Source organism: Pelophylax lessonae (assembly GCF_965119305.1).
Source record: "Pelophylax lessonae genome assembly, chromosome: 5".
NCBI lineage: Eukaryota > Metazoa > Chordata > Amphibia > Anura > Ranidae > Pelophylax > Pelophylax lessonae.
This window is the reverse complement of record NC_138772.1, coordinates 400,839,057-400,856,308: the sequence shown is the minus strand read 5'-3', so window position 1 is coordinate 400,856,308 and position 17,252 is coordinate 400,839,057. Positions and strand designations below refer to the sequence as shown.

Genomic DNA, 17,252 nt, shown 5'->3' with positions numbered 1-17,252 from the left:
CCCAGCCCCATCGTCCTGGGTCTGTACGCTTGGGGGACGGGATAGATCAGGCAATCATGTGACCTCTGTGATTGGTGTTTGCAGTGGTCACATGATCAGGAGCCAGTCCTGCTGGCCCCTGATTATTAGTGCAGACAGAGAGTTGTCTTTTAAAGCTTGGTCACTGTGCTGGTCAGCACAGAAAGCTCTGCTGGCCATGGATGTGTTAAAGCCCACCCTTTTTGTTGCCACATATATGCGTTTGGTGGGCAGCAAGTGGTTAATCACATAGGCATTAGACTGGCTATGCATATTATGATCTGAAGTACAATTTCTATACTTTCTGTATCTTTTAGATTAGCTAAAACTGTTTATTATGAGGGTCTAGCTAATGAATCTGTGCACCATATATTCAGTCAGGCTGGTCCATGGACTACATAGATGCTGGTATATCTAAAGTAGATTGGATTGTAATGTGCTTTAGACACACGTCGTCCTGTTATCTTTGATGTATAGTAGGAATGGCAATCTTTTTTTCTGAACCGGATTATCTTTATCTAAAAAAGAGGAAACGGTCGGCACCTGGGTACCCAGGTTTCAGAACGGTGTGCAGTGACACTTGTCACCCTTAGGCTCCATGTACACGGGACGCTGGAAATGGCCGTTTAGGAGCAGTTGGGCGTTTTTTTTAGAAGCCCCTGAACCCATCTACATTTTATCTTATCTGTCCATGTACACCAGGTCATTTGCGGGCAGTTGCGTTCAGGGACTTTTTTTAGGACGCAATTATTTGCGTTCAAACGTGTGTTTCCCGGCGTTTCAAACGCAAAAACACAACCGAACGCGTCTGAACGCGATGACCAGCGTTTGGCGTTCGCGTTTTTCCATTTTAAAGGGGAATCCATTTTTTTGACCTCTAGGAACGGTTCTAAACGCGGGTACAAACGCGACCGAATGGACGTTTCAAACGTCCTAAAAATTCCAGCATTCAAAGGGACTTTTAACAACGTCCCATGTACATGGACCCTAAGTTCAACCTTCCACATGATGTCCAATAATTGCTGAATGGTCATAAGCATACTCCTGCTTTGGTACACAGACTCTGTAGAACTTCTCGCTGTACCAGCCTGTGTCAGTATAAAAGCCCTTCCCCTTCTGGTAAACCAACTTTTTATATATAATCTTAAAATATAATTTCCTGCTTCTTTACTGTTCTCGTGGAAATGGGAAGTTGTGGGCAAATGTAAAGATAAAATTACTGGAATAAATCAGGATACTAGTCTTTATGGCAGCAGTTATGGAAGATGTCCTGATTGCAACAAACTCTCACTTTATATGCATTTGTCAGTTAGCCTCCCCTCCATGTCAGATTGTACCTAAAAAATGTGAAAGAAGGATATGTCCTTTATGCACTACGATATGTAATACGAAAATTAACAATTGCAAATCCCTTGTTAGTTGATGCTTTTGTGCACACTCAAGAACGATGAGATGGCATCTAACAAGACACCGCTTGGCTCAGACTCCCATCGTCCATTATCCAGACTCTCAACATCCAAGATTGGTGCTTTTATGCATGCTCACAATCCACGATATAGAGCATGTGTTATCAACATGAGGTCAGGCAGTTGACAGGGCACCAACTTTAAGCTCGTACTCCCATTATCCAGAGTTGTCTTCTGCCACAGTATGTAAAGTCAAAGAAAGGAGGCAACAAATCAATTTCTTCGTAGGTAAGCCTTCACTAATGTTGTAGTTTAAAAAATAAATTTCTCTATCATTCATTTGAGGACATTACTTTGAATTGTCCTGTTGGTGGATGTAAAGTGTGTCTTAGGTGGTTGGGTTTTTTTTTTCTTTTCTCAGTTCAGGTTTGAAAAGTGGCAATTTGGGCTTCCAGTCACACCCTTCCAATGTTCTACAAGGTAGATAAGTCAGCATTGTTGGATGCTAGTTTCAGTCACAAGGATTTGCGGATAGCTCTGTAAGCCCTTTGTTTTTGTTGAGCTCTTGGGCACCTACTCTTAATCTGTTGGGTAGTTTGTGAAAAAAAAAAAAAAGTGCTAACTCAAAAGTGTGAGCGGGACTACATTTCCATCAGATTTTTTTAAAGGGTTACACAAAGAGGCAGCTGGTTAAGAGTATTCACAAGTTTATTTCCCCCCCCTTTTTTTTTTTCAGGCACAATTATTTATATAGGAAATTTTGGATGGTAAAAAAAAAAAAAGTGTCGTACTAGTAGAGAAATTGGGATATTTGTAACTACCAGACTCCAAGGAAAGGCATTTTAGCAGAGGTACAAAAAAAATCATTTTTTATCCCAACTCGCCAAGTTACAGGTTGAAAAAGAAACTTATCCTAATTTATTTAAAAAAAAAAAAGGGGGGGGGGGGATAATGTTCCTTTCCCGTTCAAGTGGAAGGTATTTCCTTTTGTTGGGCCTAATAGGTGAATCCAGCTGGGAAGTAGGGCCAGTAACTCCTACACCAGATCCACCTTCTAAGTAACCCCTACAGTTGACTGCACTGGAGTATGGTATCTTGGCACTCGGCAGGTGTCTCATATCTACCAAAAAACACTGAAGGAATGGAAGGTTAAGGACAACCCCTCTTCACAGTAGAAAAGATTGCTGCAAGCATTGGCAGATACCTCCTCCTCTCACAATGCCCTGCCTCATTAAGCCCAACACAAAGGGGCCCCAGGTGACATATTACAAGCTAGGTGAAAACCTGGGAACAAACACAAGTAAAAGTATGTATGTACAGCAACTTTCAGCTTACATGTGTTCTTATGGTACCAAGGGCACCTGTATCTGCCTGAGCTGCATTCTACATTGAAGAATCCAACATGCAGTATTAGCTCCCCCACCTGTAGCATCCTGACAGTCATTGCTCGATGGGACTGCCATTAATGTACCATCAGCCCTTCCCCCTTCGGCAAAAATTAGCCTTGGAACCAGAGCCTCTGGTGCCTGGAAAGTACTTGACTTTACCCCTACTGGGATTCTTGCTCCTGTATCATCTGGTCAACACATAAACACAGCCAGGCCGCAAACCAAAAGCGGCTACCATGTGAGCCCCCTGACAGAAAAAGGGCTCTACAGAGCACACACCCACACTGGGAACCCTGGCTGCCTGTGCTGGTCCCTGTCAAGGGGGTGTGCCACCTCCCAGACATGACCTTCACCAGGCACAGAAGGAGAAAGGAACCAAGCCCACCTCCTTCCTGTACCGAGGAGGGGTCCTGGAGCGTAATCTAGCAGAGAACCTTACCAACTGCTCTCAGGAGAGCTGGGTGAAAGAAAAAGCTAGCCAGAGAAACTGAGGCCTCCCTCACTCCAGGTGATGCATCGCCTCCGGCTGCAGGAAACAAATTAAACTGACCAGTTTAGCTGAAGGACTTTGTTTTGAAGTACTTATGGTGATGTGTTTCCTGTTCCTGTTGGAGGAGGTGCCTATATCTCATGGGCTGTCCTGGAAGACTCAAGGAAATCGTTACCAGCAAGTCTAATTCCATTTTTTTTTCCCCAAAGGCCCAGTTGTTAATGACTTTTTGATTTACATGTAACCCATTATACTAACCCCCCCACTGTTCTATTACAGATGTTTGGTTTCTTCTTACTGTAAGGCTTTTAAAGCCTAACTCCGGGCAAAAACAAAAAAAATAGTTTTCAGTGGGGAAGTTCCTGCACTGCAAAGGTTGCCTGCTCATTTTTGTCTAGAGCAGGGGGGTCAAACACAATTTAATTGAGGGCCGCACCAGCAATATGATTGCCCTCAAAAGGGCCAGTTGTATCTGTAAGACTAGATGTCCAGAGCATCACCTACCCTTACATAAGGCGTCAGGAGCCTCCCCACCATCAGAAGTTGAGTCCCCCACCCTCCCTTACATTTCAGTGCACCACCCTTACCTTGTGCTGCTGCTGGGAAGAAGCTAGAGGCAGTGCTGGAAAGCAGAAAGCACCGGGTCTGGAGGGGGGCTGGAGCTCTCCTGCAGCTGCAGTAGAGGTGCGAGGGCCACATAAAATGGCCCAGGGGGCCGGATTCGGCCCGCGGGCCTTGTGTTTGACACATGTGGTCTAGAGGATTGGAGAAAGGACATATACTTACCTAATCTTCTGATCCTCTGCGCTCAAGACCGGTCCCTGGGGCTCCTAAAAAGCGATGGCTTTTTATGGATGGAGAAAACCCTTGGACACAATTCGGATTCATTATACAGTCTTTACCATTCATTTCTATAAATATAATATTTTTTGTTGTGTCTTATGTATAACAAAAAGCATGTTTCTTCACCACTTCCCATTTTGGTCCACAGTTTTGAACTCGTTTTTACCCTAATTCTCTGTTGACCTTTTATTTTCAGAACATGGTTATAGAGCACAGGGTTCTTATTATTCAGTTTAGTGCCACCCAAACATCTGGAAAGCACATGCCTTGCAGAGTTATTCAGTTCTGAGTGTCACATGCTCTGAGTTTTTTTACTCCTAAATAACCCCCTCTTCTTTGTGCTTTTAATCCCATAACCTTTCCCCATGGAGGTTATAGTTACGCTCCAAAATTCTACATGTTATTCTATGACTGCATACACAATGCTAATCTGACATACCAGTCAGTCAGCCAGTAAGTGTGTATGCTTATACTCCCGATCATTCTTACAGACGATTGAGCTGAGCGTAGATCTTTTTGCTATATCTATTAGTGAACGACCGATATCATTTTTTTTTAATGCCGATACCGATATTTTGGTCATCGGATATCTGTATTGGCCGATATTTTCGGACATTTAAAACATGTACTGTTGTAGAGGGACCTGGGGGTCTAAAAGACCCCAAACCCCTCCTCTGCACTTAAAAGCATTCAAAACGCCAAGTTTGGCTGTTTTGAATGCTGTCTTTTTTGTAAATTTGGCGCCGAGTACCCGGTAGTAATGTCATGACATCCACTTCCGGGTTTTTTTACATGGAGACCCGATCAGAGCCGAATGCGGCTTTGATCAGATCTTCTCTTCGGCGGCCGTGCAGGTAGGATGCCCCGGGTTCCGGTGGGACGGGTGAGCCGCTGAAGGTGGCGGGAGGGGGGGGGGGACGTCCCCTCCCACTCCTTGTAATGACCGCCGAGTGGCTTCTCAGCCGCATCTGTTGTCATTACAAGACAGCTGACCGTCGGTTATTGACGCCAGTACGGGGGTGATGCCTCTAGCTGCAGACATCACTCCGGTACAGCACTTTCCCGAAATATACGCATTATCGCTAACCCCATTCTGATATATATCGGGGAAAGTGCATATCGGCCCCTGATATATCGGTGTTGCCGATAATCGGTCGATCCCTAATATCTATGGCCTCATCTGTCCAGGTCTACTGTAGGACAGGTTTGACTTCACATTTGTCTACCCAGATGATTGTGTTTTGACAGATGTTAAGAATAACGGTTAAGCCCCGTACACACGTACTGATCGTCGGCCGAACGATCGGCCGTCTTTTGTCCAGGGCTGTCATGTCTGTTGAAAATTGCAAAAGACTGCACACGAATTTTGTCGGCCAACAACAGCCGACTGCAGAAGTAATGTCATGTGATGGTTAACTTTCCTTGTCTTTTTTTCTTTTCTGAGCATGCCCAGTCTTGCTAATCGGCTGTCTGTCGGCCGAAATCTGTACTGACTGGCGAACAATCGGCCGTTCTGGTGACGGCCAACAAATATTTTAAAGTCTGCACCACAGATTCTGTTCGGCCGAAAATGCGCTGTCGGAAGCATCATACTAACAAGCCTACAATCGTCCGATCGGTCGGCGGCCGAATATTTATGGCCGACAATCGGTGTGTGTGTACGGGGCTTTATTACTTTTGTTGTCTCTCCATGATAGCAAAGTTCAAAACCGATGAGCATGTGTCATTGAACTTGCTGAACAGGTCTGTGAACTTTTATACTCTATACTTGGCTTGCTCCACCACCAGTTTAAGGAAGTTTGTGTGGAGAGCTTTTTGTTTTCCTTGGATGCTTAGCTCATATTTGTTTTTCTAAAATGCTTGCAGCAAGCAGTTTGAGATGCAGTATATTGCCAAATGTATTGGGATGCCTGCCTTTACATGCACTTGAACTTTTAATCTCTTTATGGACCTTGCTCTGTTCACTGGTCCAAATCATTTGGTGGCGTGGGGTTGTTTTTCAGGGGTTGGGCTTGGCCCCTTAGTTCCAGTGAAGGGAACTCTTAAGGTGTCAGCATACCAAGACATATTGGACAATTTCATGCTCCCAACATTGTGGGAACAGTTTGATGGATGGCCTCTTCCGGTTCCAACATGACTGTGCACCAGTGCACAAAGCAAGGCCCATAAAGACATGGATGAGCGAGTTTGAGGTGAAGGAACTTGACTGGCCTGCACAGAGTCCTGACCTCATCCCGATAGAACACCTTTGGGATGAATTAGAGCGCAGACTGTGAGCCAGGCCTTCTTGTCCAACATCAGTGCCTGACCTCACAAATGCGCTTCTAGAAGAATGGTCAAACATTCCCATAGACACACTCCTAAACTATGAGAACAGCCTTCCCAGAAGAGTTGAAGCTGTTATAGCTGCAAAGGCTGGGCCAACTCCATATCGAACCCTATGGACTAAGACTGGGATGCCATTAAGTTCATGTGCGTGTAAAGGTAGGTGTCCCAATACTTTTGGCAAGTTTTTTTTTTTTTTTTAAAGGGAATGTAAACCTCATTTGTGAAATCTGACCTGGACACATGTATCTGTAGTGTTAGGGTTTTGGAGAGAGAGAGATAAGTACACTAAGTCCTGTTTCTTTCTGCTGCTCTGTTCCTTGGTTATCAGCATGATAACTTCTGACAAGCTCTCCAACACAGGAGATAGAAGCAGCTGGAAATGTTTGTAGGGTAAGGGACTTAGAATCAGATAAGCAGAGAGCTTGTCTATTCAAAGCACAGCTCTGAAAGTTTCTTCATTCCTCTGCCTATGTGGAGGAGGGGGGTTTACCTTTCTTCCAGTCAGCTCACACACAGTGTATTCCTAGAATCCCCTCCAGCTGCTGAAACAGGAAGAAAAATGTCTATTACGATGTGCACTTTCTGAAGAATATAGAAAGCTGAAGACAGCAGATATACATGTAAAGTGTATGTAGGGAGATTTGTCTCATCTCTGTGTATCATTTGAGGCTGTTCACTTTTCTAGGTACATGGGAGGGTGTACATCCACTTTAAGTTTTGTATAACTGTCATTATGGCAACTAAAACTTGGGTTGAAGCTTTTAAAATCAGGCCTATTGCTGTGTTTAGCATTTGAGATTAGAACCTCTTTAAAGTGGGTCTTATTTTTTTTTAACCCCTACTTACCTGGTTGCAGGTCTTCGCCTACCCAGCAGATCCAGCATTGTCCGGCTGAGATCTGCTTCTTTTCTGACCCACCCCACTCGGTCCCATGCCCCCATCTTTTTTTCTGACCCACCATCCTCAGTCCTGTGTTCCCCTTTCTTCTGTGATGTCATTGGTAAGCTACCAGCCATGGGACACTGGCACCAACGAGGCATTGTTACCGATGCCAGGACACTTTGCTTTAAAAAAAAAAAAATGAAGTAAAGGACAAAAAAATACCATATTTCTGCAGCGGAAAACCTTTTTTTTTTTTATAAAAAAAAAAAACCTGTGAAATTCTCGGTATTCTCTAGGTATGTGTTTTTTTTTTTTTTTTATTGAAATAAAACTGTATGCTGCTGCCCACCACAATGAACCAATCACAAATAGCGGTTTTTCCTAGCGGAGCTGGAAAGGTAGTTGCCGGCCATACACCCGTCTTTTTCTCTCCTCATGGCTGTGTTTACATTAGTTTGTAAGACCTTGGATAGACCTGCTAGTGAGGGGTTGTTTGGGTCCAAAAGTGCACTGCTCTTATCGGGTGTTGCTTGATGGCTTATCAAGATAATGCTGCATATCTGGGACAAAGTGAATTATGTATTTGAAAAACTAAAGAACAAATGGGTAGAGGACTTTTATGGTACAGCATGAACTGAGAAAATGTTATTTAAAAAAAAAAAAAAAAAGATTGATTATACATTTAAAACTCACCATACAGGGTCAGACGTAACATTGTACATAATTAATTCAATCAGTAAACAGTCAATAAAGTTAAACACACACAGAATATTTAATCTTAAAGCGGTTGTATCCCCTGTGTAAAAAAAATAAAAATAAACCTGCAGGACAATGGCATAATGTGCTAGTATGCATCACATACTAGCACCTTATGAAATTCTTACCTTAGACCGAAGTCTCCATACGGTCGCCCGGACACAGCTGAGGGAGCTGACATGTTCCCTCAGCGCCTCTTACGGGTGCGGCGGCTCCGGCGCTGTGAGTGGCCGGAGCCGCGATGACGTCACTCCCGCGCATGCGTGTGGGAGTTCACTTTCCGGCAAGGAGCTCTGAAGGTCCAGCAAGATACGCCGGCCCTTCAGAGTGCATGCACTGCTGGTGTCAGAGGCTGCATGCAGGGTGAATATCTCCTAAACTGTGCAAGTTTAGGAGATATTAATTTTACCTACAGGTAAGCCTGATTATAGGCTTACCTGTAGCTAAAAATTAAAAAGCGGAGTATACTACCGCTTTAAGTTGATTGGGTATTCACTGTAAGTATTTCCCCCATTGGGCCCCCCCCCCCCCCCAAAAGGGCTATCTCCAATCTTACTCTACATGTTTTGTGTTTTTAACCGCTTCGTCAGGAGTATAGCTCAAGAGGAAAGTAGGATCTGCAAAAAAATATACAAACCCAACAATGTACAAATAGTTTATATACATATAACCAATTTCATCAACACATCCAAATTATTTCAAACCAAATATAAATGTAAAATAAGTAAACAAAAAAAATGTATAACAAAAGATCCAAAGATCCCACCACCCAAAGCACGTCAAGGGTCCAGTAATCCAAAGATCCCACCAGCCAAAGCCCATCAAGGGTCCAGTAATCCAAAGATCCCACCACCCAAAGCCCGTCAAGGGTCCAGTAATCCAAAGATCCCACCAGCCAAAGCCCATCAAGGGTCCAGTAATCCAAAGATCCCACCACCCAAAGCCCATCAAGGGTCCAGTAATTCAAAGATCCCACCACCCAAAGCCCATCAAGGGTCCAGTAATCCAAAGATCCCACCACCCAAAGCCCGTCAAGGGTCCAGTAATCCAAAGATCCCACCACCCAAAGCCCATCAAGGGTCCAGTAATCCAAAGATCCCACCACCCAAAGCCCATCAAGGGTCCAGTAATCCCAAAGATCCCACCACCCAAAGCCAATCAAGGGTCCAGTATGCATTACTCACCAATGACCAAACAGATAAAAAGGACGGCAAAGCCAAATGGCAGTCTTTGTGGGCCCCCAAATCGGGGGGAAAGGCTTAGTGAATACCAAATCAAATTAAGAGGAAATATTCTGTGTGTTTTTTTAACTTTATAGACTGTTTCCTGAGTGAATTATGTACAATGTTATGTCTTACCCTGTATGGTAAGTTTTATATTTTATATGTATAATCGATACATTTTTGTACTTTGTCGGTTCATGCTGTACCATAAAAGTCATCTAGCCCATTTTGTTCTTTAGTTTTTGAGATTTTTAGGATGAAGGTACATGGTTAACAATTTACATTACCTGTGTAGCACATATTCTAAATGCGATTTGGCCTGCATAGTTTGCATGCCATTTGTATTGACAGGATTTGGAGCGTCTCTAATTGCATTTAACTCTGAGTTGGACCCAAACCAACAGTAGTGTGAAGATGTGTCTTTTTTTGCATGTAGAATTTGGCATAAATACACAGTCCACCAAGTTCTAAACGGGTCTAGCTAGGGACAGGTTATCTGCTAAAGCTAGGTCCGTTCAGTATTAAATTGCTGATGGTGTATGACAAGTGCACAACATCTTCATCCTGTTCTTGGCCCAGATATCTCATTTGCTGAATGGAAGAACTTGATAGCTGAATGTTCCATCTATAAGAAATCAACAGAAACAGTGCTGCGCCAGATATCTCAATTAATGCAATGTGCAATGTGACAAACAGTCCATAAATATGAGTGTTAAATCAAAATCACACATGAATCCACCTTCTGAGCATGGAACAGAAAATTCAGTGCTCTGTGTTGATCCACCACCCGTGCTAATGAGCCTCTCACCTCACATTCTGACTCCTGTCTCACCAGTGGGTCAGAATATGCAGTTCCCCTCTGGGGCTAATAATAGCAGTCTGATGGAACTCTCTGGCTGTGTGCTCTAGGGCAGGCTTCTCAAGATCTCGATCTCAATCTGTAATAGGTCACAGATATATTAGAGGAATGGAAAAAATAAATCTAGTGCTCTCCATTTAAAATCCAAAAGATTTATTAAAAGCTAAATAACTCACAAGACAAGCACTTCAGCAGTGCGAGCTGTTCCGGCATATACCATCGTATCCGTGGCCGCAATGTGACAATGAACAGGCTCTGCCCCCCCCCATACGCGTTACGTCAGGCGTTGACTTCCTTGGTAGGGATGGAGCCAGGCTGTCACAACTCACAAGTAACCTTACTCACGGCGCCTCTTCCCATTGGTCTCCATCCCGCCCAGTGAAACTCCTCGTAAACATTAACCCCGGAGCTCCGGACAGAGAAATGATCACAACAGGCCATTGGATACATATCCTCTGATGCACCAATATCAGCGATACTGCCATAATAGCTTGCTACGGTAATATAACTAAAATGAATAAAATAATATAAAATGATCGTAATCCCACGGAGCCAGTCCATCTTTTAATGACCTCACATCACGGCCATACACATATATAGAGATAATCTAATAATTCTCCATTTCACCATATGTAACACATATTTCAAAAATAGGATATATATACAGTATGTATGTATGATTGATGTGTATATATGTATGCAATCTCATTATACAAAAAAAATAGCAATGATGTGCTGGTGAACTGGCCAGTAAGTCTGGCGTGCGTGTGTTTGCTCTCCAGTAGATTTATCCAAGTACAGGAATGACAAACCATTTATCACTCAAGGGTGCTTACAATAATAATTTTATTTATGTAAAACCTTTTCTCTTAAAACAAAAAAGAAAATGCTGTAATGGTTTATGAAGTGTTAGGTGGAGTTAGGCTTCAATATGTTGGTGTATTTAAATCTGCTAGTACATCTAAAGCTGACAATGCTGCTGTCCAAAGGTGCCCCCCTGTGCGCCTTCATCCAGAGTGAGGGCACGCTACATCTGGTGACCTGGCTAATAACACACCTCCTATGTTAGGGCTCATGTACACACAGACTAGTTGACCACCAGCTGCGGGAAAACGCAAAAATGGCAAAATAGCAATGCGATTTTACTGTGTTTTGCGGTCAAATGTTTCTATCCTGAATGCAATTCTTCCGCGTTCAGAAGATTGAGGTTGAACCTCCCCTAACCGCAACAGCTATTAAACTCTTGTAAAAGCCTATGTGTACATGGACACTGGCTTTTATGGGTTTAAGTTTAGGCGCTTTGCAAAAAGAAAAAATGCCAAAAGCTCCTTTAGAAGCTGTAGTGTACATGTGGGAAAAAGCTAAAAATAAACAAATGCAGCCACTACATCTTATCATTGGTAAGCTGCAATATATTACATTTTTGGGTTTATTATAACTTTTAATAAGTTTTGTTGATGCATTTTTATTTTTTTTTTTAATTTTTCATTTTATTTTAAGCAGCGCCAGGCTGTTGGAAAGCTGTGGCTTTTTCTTTGTTTATCACACAAGATAAATGCAAAACTGCCTTATTGATTAACTGATGAGCCATACATTATGGGTCATGTTTATTGGCTGAATAGCTTATACATTTACCTGCTGACACCTACAGATTGTTGAAGTTCCTGATTCTTAGTACATCTCTTTCCAGTGCTGGGGTAGTTTTCAGCGTGAAAAAGCCAAGGACATGTGTGAAAGCTGTTGCTGCTCTTTATTACATTTTTCTGTTTTTGCAAATGATTGCACGTGTGGGGTTTTAAATGGAGGTTGCAGGATTAATTTAGCAGTAGTAAATGTCTGGGCGTTGAACATCAATTCCAAAAGTTGGGACACTGTAAAATCTAAACAAAATGCAAGGATTTATAATGCCCATATATCTGATTATATCTGAGACCCTGACTCTCTAAGATGCTCTTTTTATACCCAGTCATGATGCTGCCAAATATCCTAATTTGCAAAATGTTCTTCCAGCTCTTCCTTATTAGTACCACTTTAACTTTGCCAGCCTTTTGTTGCCCAGTCCCAACTTTGAGACATGTTGTTGCTATCAATTTTAAAATTCCCTTAAGTTTTCCCTAACCAGTTCTGGACCGGAAGGAATTACCCCCCTTAATGACCAGGCCATGTTTTGCGCTACTGCATGTATTTGATCAGCTGTGCAAGGTTTTTTTGTTTTTTTTTTTGTTTTTTTTGCGCTATAAACAAAAAAAAAAAAGGCCACAATTCTGGAAAAAAAATATTTTTTACTTTCTGCTTTATAACATTCCCAATAAAAAAAAAAATTAAAAATCAAATTTTTTTTTCATCATTTTAGGCCAATTTTGTATTCTGCTACATATTTTTGGTAAAAAAAATATCCCAATAAGTGTATATTGATTGGCTTGCGCAAAAGTTATCACGTCTACAAACTAGGGGAAAGATTTGTCATTTTTATTTTATTTATTTTTTACTAGTAAGGACGGCGATCAGCTAGTAATCAGCTATTTTTAGCGGGACTGCAACATTACGACGGACAGATCAGACACCTAACTGACATTTTTGACACTTTGGGGGGGACCAGTGACATAACTACAGTAATCAGTGCTAAAAATATGCACTGTTCCTGTACTAAAGGCACTGGCAGGGAAGGGGTTAATCACAGGGTTAAATGTGTCCCTAGGGGGTGTTTTAACTGGGGGGGATGGGCTTGCTGCATGAACAGTGACCTGTGTTCCTAAATAAGAGGAACACAGGATTTCTGTGTTCATAACTGACATAACAACGGTCTGCTGTGTTTACAATGGCAGACCGCTGTTCTGTCTCCACGGGGAATAATCGCAGGTGCCCGGCGGCAATCGCGGCTGATTAGCTTCCCCTGTGGCGAATGGGCACGTGCACGCCCCCACGAAGTGACGTATAGTTACGTTGTCTCGCAGGACAGAGCCCGACCTCCTGCAGTAAAACTATGGTGGCTGGTCAACAAGCGGTTAAAATGGTATGTTTTCTCAGTTTTTAAACATTTCATATTTTCTGTTTTCTATTAACAAAATACGGGTTTATGAGATTTGCAAATCATTGCATTCTGTTTTTTTATATAGATTTTACACAACGTCCTAACTTTTTTTTTGTCATTGGGGTTGTACTTGGATGTAGCGCAAGGCTAAAAGTAACTTTCAATTCACGGTTACACTGAGCGCTTTTAATATAGCAATCGCTATACTTCTGCACTTCGACACCCCAACTACGTGAATTCTACACAGCAGCCATAGCGTGATTTGCAGCTGCACTGCCCGCTCCTCTTCTCCCCTTACCCAATCCCAGAACGCTGTGCAGTCCATGAAGCCATTCACAAAATTCCAAACTTTCTGTGAATGAAAAGGGAGGAGGAGGAGGGTCGGGCAAAGCGGCTGCTTTGTAGGAGGTATCTCCCCTTTTTGGAGTATAGAAAATGCTGTACTATTGGTGCTCCAAGAAGCGGTAAATTGTAAAGAAACGGAAGAGATCCAGGAGGTGGCATACACCACCTTGCACCGAACGGCTTGGCCTTGTATGGCTACAGAGGTAATGTGCCCATGAAAAACGTGTGTTTTTTTTTTTTTTCCGGCCTCCCATTTAAGGTTGGGTTCACACTGCTCTGACATTAAAGTCCCAGGACTTCCGATCCAACTTTTCTCTGCAACATCAGTCAGACTTTAATGAACAGAATCTAACTTGAGATGAGTACAACTTGGGTCTGGTATGGATTTGGGGTTTTTTTTCAATACATTTTGCTGTGCTAACATTGCCTCTGCGCATAAGTCGCATGTCACAAGTCGGATCAGTTAAGATGCTGATCCGATTTGGATATGACTTTGGGCTGAAATCAGACCAGAAAAGGTTCCTGAACTACTTTCAAGTCGGACCGACACAAGTCGGACTATTTAAGATGGCTCTCATAGGGAATCTTTGATTTTTACACGTCATGCGACGTGCTCTCAAAGTAAGAGTGTATGTCGCACCAGTGTAAACCAGGCCTGGGATACAATTGTCATTTTCTATTGTCACATGGAAAATAAAAAATGTTGCTTGCTATAAATATTATGACAAATTAAATATGGCTGCTTCTGTAAGTAGTTTTATTAAAGTAAGCTTCTTTTCATGTTTTAGGTTTCTTCCCAGCACTGTGTCTGGTATGGGGAATGTGGGGAAGCGGAAGGAGAGAAACGGTACAACTGTGAATACCTCGGCCCTCCAAAACCGTTACCTGAAGCAGGTTATGAATTACTACAGGTAGGGCATTTTATTATTTTTTCAAACTTTGTCCTGACATGATTTTTATTTGGATGTATGCCGTGATTGTCTGTGTGGAAAAATCCAGTTTATAAAGGAATACCTCTTTGATATTTAGCCACAGATGCAGACCTTCGTAACTTACCAGACAACAAAAATGGTTGCGCTAAGTGTCAAAACTGCAATATTCAGAGTAAACTAAAACCGTAGGCTTCACTCACCATATATCCACATACATAAAGCTAACAAATATAACAATGTACAGGCATACCCCACTTTTAAGTACACAATGGGACCAGAGCATGTATGTAAAACAAAAATGTATTTAAAGTGAAGCATTACCTTTTTTCATTTCTCAATGCATGTAAATACACTAGCTCCATAGGAAATCTTGGTTAGCTTGACATGGCACTGCTCCCAAACCATAAGTGACAAGGACACCAAGCTTGGGGAGCATGTTAAGGGGATCCAGGACTATAACATGGTAGATAACCTAGGCAAGCTGGCCTGTCACAAATAGTTGTAGTCCTGGTTCCCCTCTTGGTGCTTCCTAAGTTTGGTATCCCGGTCACTTATGGTTTGGGAGCAGTGCCATGTCAAGCTGACCAAGATTTCCCATAGACGCCAATGTTAAAAACCAGGAGTAGTGCCATGCCAAGCTGACCAGGCTGTGTCCGTACTCGCGAGTGTATGTAAAGTGAGTGTACTTAAAACGGGGTATACCTGTATTGTGTTATCAAGATAAAGTGCTAGTGCATTAATACTTCAATCAGATGATAAAGCAAATAAAGTGTTTACATGATTTCAAACATGTCAAATCAAACATTATTACATGCTAATAAATCCAAGGACAGTGCATCTAGAAAACGTGCAAAGCAACCCATCAATATATGGTCAGTGCAGACAGTCCATAAATGGATATATGTAATGCCCAAATCCATTAATCTGGTGTGTATACGCCACTTTACACCCGAGTGTGTACCCCACTCACAAGCTGCTTTACCGACAGGCAAGACCTCAAAGATGGAGGTCTGGCTGCACTCTTAGGGAGAAAACCCCCTGGGATGGATGGATTGATGGATGGCACAATCCAGGGCTCAGGACTGGGGGGTCTCCAAAATAACCAAGGCAGGCCACAAATCGAGCTCAGGAAGGGATAAATGCAAAGGAGGGACTTGGTGTAGTAGTAGTAGTATAAAATGCCAGCATTTATTAGGAGATGGAAAAACTACTCACAAAAGGCAGGTATAAAATGGCATATAAACCAGATAGGCACAATCCGCACCTCGGCAGGCATGATTACGTCACTGCCGTAGCCCCACCAGATGCATTTTGTCCAAAAAGGCGTCATTTAAGGGGTATAGAAGTATACTCCCTGGATCAGTTTCCATATGAATCAATTTATTTTCACGTAATCATGTTTGTTTAAACACTTTATTTGCTTTCTGATTTGATTGAAGTATTGATGCACTAGCACTTTATCTTGATAGCGGAGCACGTTTTTGTTTAGGCTTTGTAGCTTGATCAAATTGTCCAGCGCTGAACTGCATTATCCATACATTGACAGGCAACAAATGTCCTGATTAACAGGAAAATTGGATCCTTTTAGGTCTTAGGCTCCTTTCACACGGTCCGTTGTCTGGTGCGGACCGTTTTCTGCTCAGCGGGGATTGATCTGCCGATCCCTGCTGAGCAGGCGGATGACAGCTCCGTCTCTGCACTGCTCTCTATGGGGAATCGGATGAGAACAGACTGCCTGTCCGTTCTCATCCGATCCCATGGACGAATGCAAAATAGGGTTTCCATCCGTCCGGATTTCACGGACAGGATCGGATGTGGATGGCAGCGGGTGTCAGCGGACATGTCACCGCTGACATCCGCTGCCTCATAGGGATGCATGAAGGATCCGATCAGATCCGCCTAAAAAACTGACAGACGGATCTGATCGGATCGTTCGTGTGAAAGGACCCTTAGTGTTCCAGTAATTAGGTTTTGTAGAGAAATCCTTGAAGTTTGAGGAGACTGGACCTGCTAGACTGGACCTGCTAGACTGGACCTGTACTAGGGCTGCACTGATATCGGTTTCCGTTCTGATACCGAGTATTTGCAGGAGTACTCGTGAAAAGGCTCCGAAACCATAATGAATCAAATAATTGCATGCGATATGTACAGGAATGCAGTGCAATTACTGTCCAGATCGCACACGGTTTCCTGTACCGCTCCTTTGTGAACCCAGTATAGAAAGACAGGTAAGCGCCATCCAGGTGCAGCTAAGAGCAAAAAAGTTCATTTAAGAATGTTATAACTACTTACATGTTAAAAAGTACATATCTGTAATACGTCAACTCCAAATCTGTAGAGTCAGTGTCCCCGTTCCGTAGGACCCGCTGGTGATGGAAAACCACAGCTGCTTGCGATGCTTGCATGACTAGAGGAGATGTAGGAAGTTCTGGGGCCCCTGTAAATTAGCTTGGCGTACACACATGGATATGCGGTGGACCACCTATACATGCCTATACATCTTCTCCTGCCCTGCGAGCAGTGAGGGAAACTGCATGTGATTCAGGCAGGAATCGCGCCGCATTTCTGTTCAACTCGCATGTGATTCTTTGCAGTGCGATTTGAGCCCATTCATTTTGTATGGACTCAAATTGGACAGCAAAGATATCTGTACTCTATCTGCAAGCACTTGATAAATGTATCGGTACTCGTACTCATTGGTAAGGAAAAAAAAAAAAACGTATCGGTGCAACCCTAACCTCTACAGTCTCA

General features: G+C 42.9%; 1 protein-coding gene across 1 annotated transcript in view; it reads left to right on the top strand.

The window, feature by feature from the left end:
• The window catches only part of NPC1 (NPC intracellular cholesterol transporter 1), a 134,908-nt gene that overhangs the window by 36,232 nt on the left and 81,424 nt on the right, over window positions 1-17,252 (top strand). Inside the window, exon 2 of the mRNA XM_082258500.1 lies at window positions 14,358-14,480. Within this exon, the coding sequence (XP_082114626.1) occupies window positions 14,358-14,480 (123 nt within the window). The remainder of the gene's footprint in view (window positions 1-14,357; window positions 14,481-17,252) is intronic.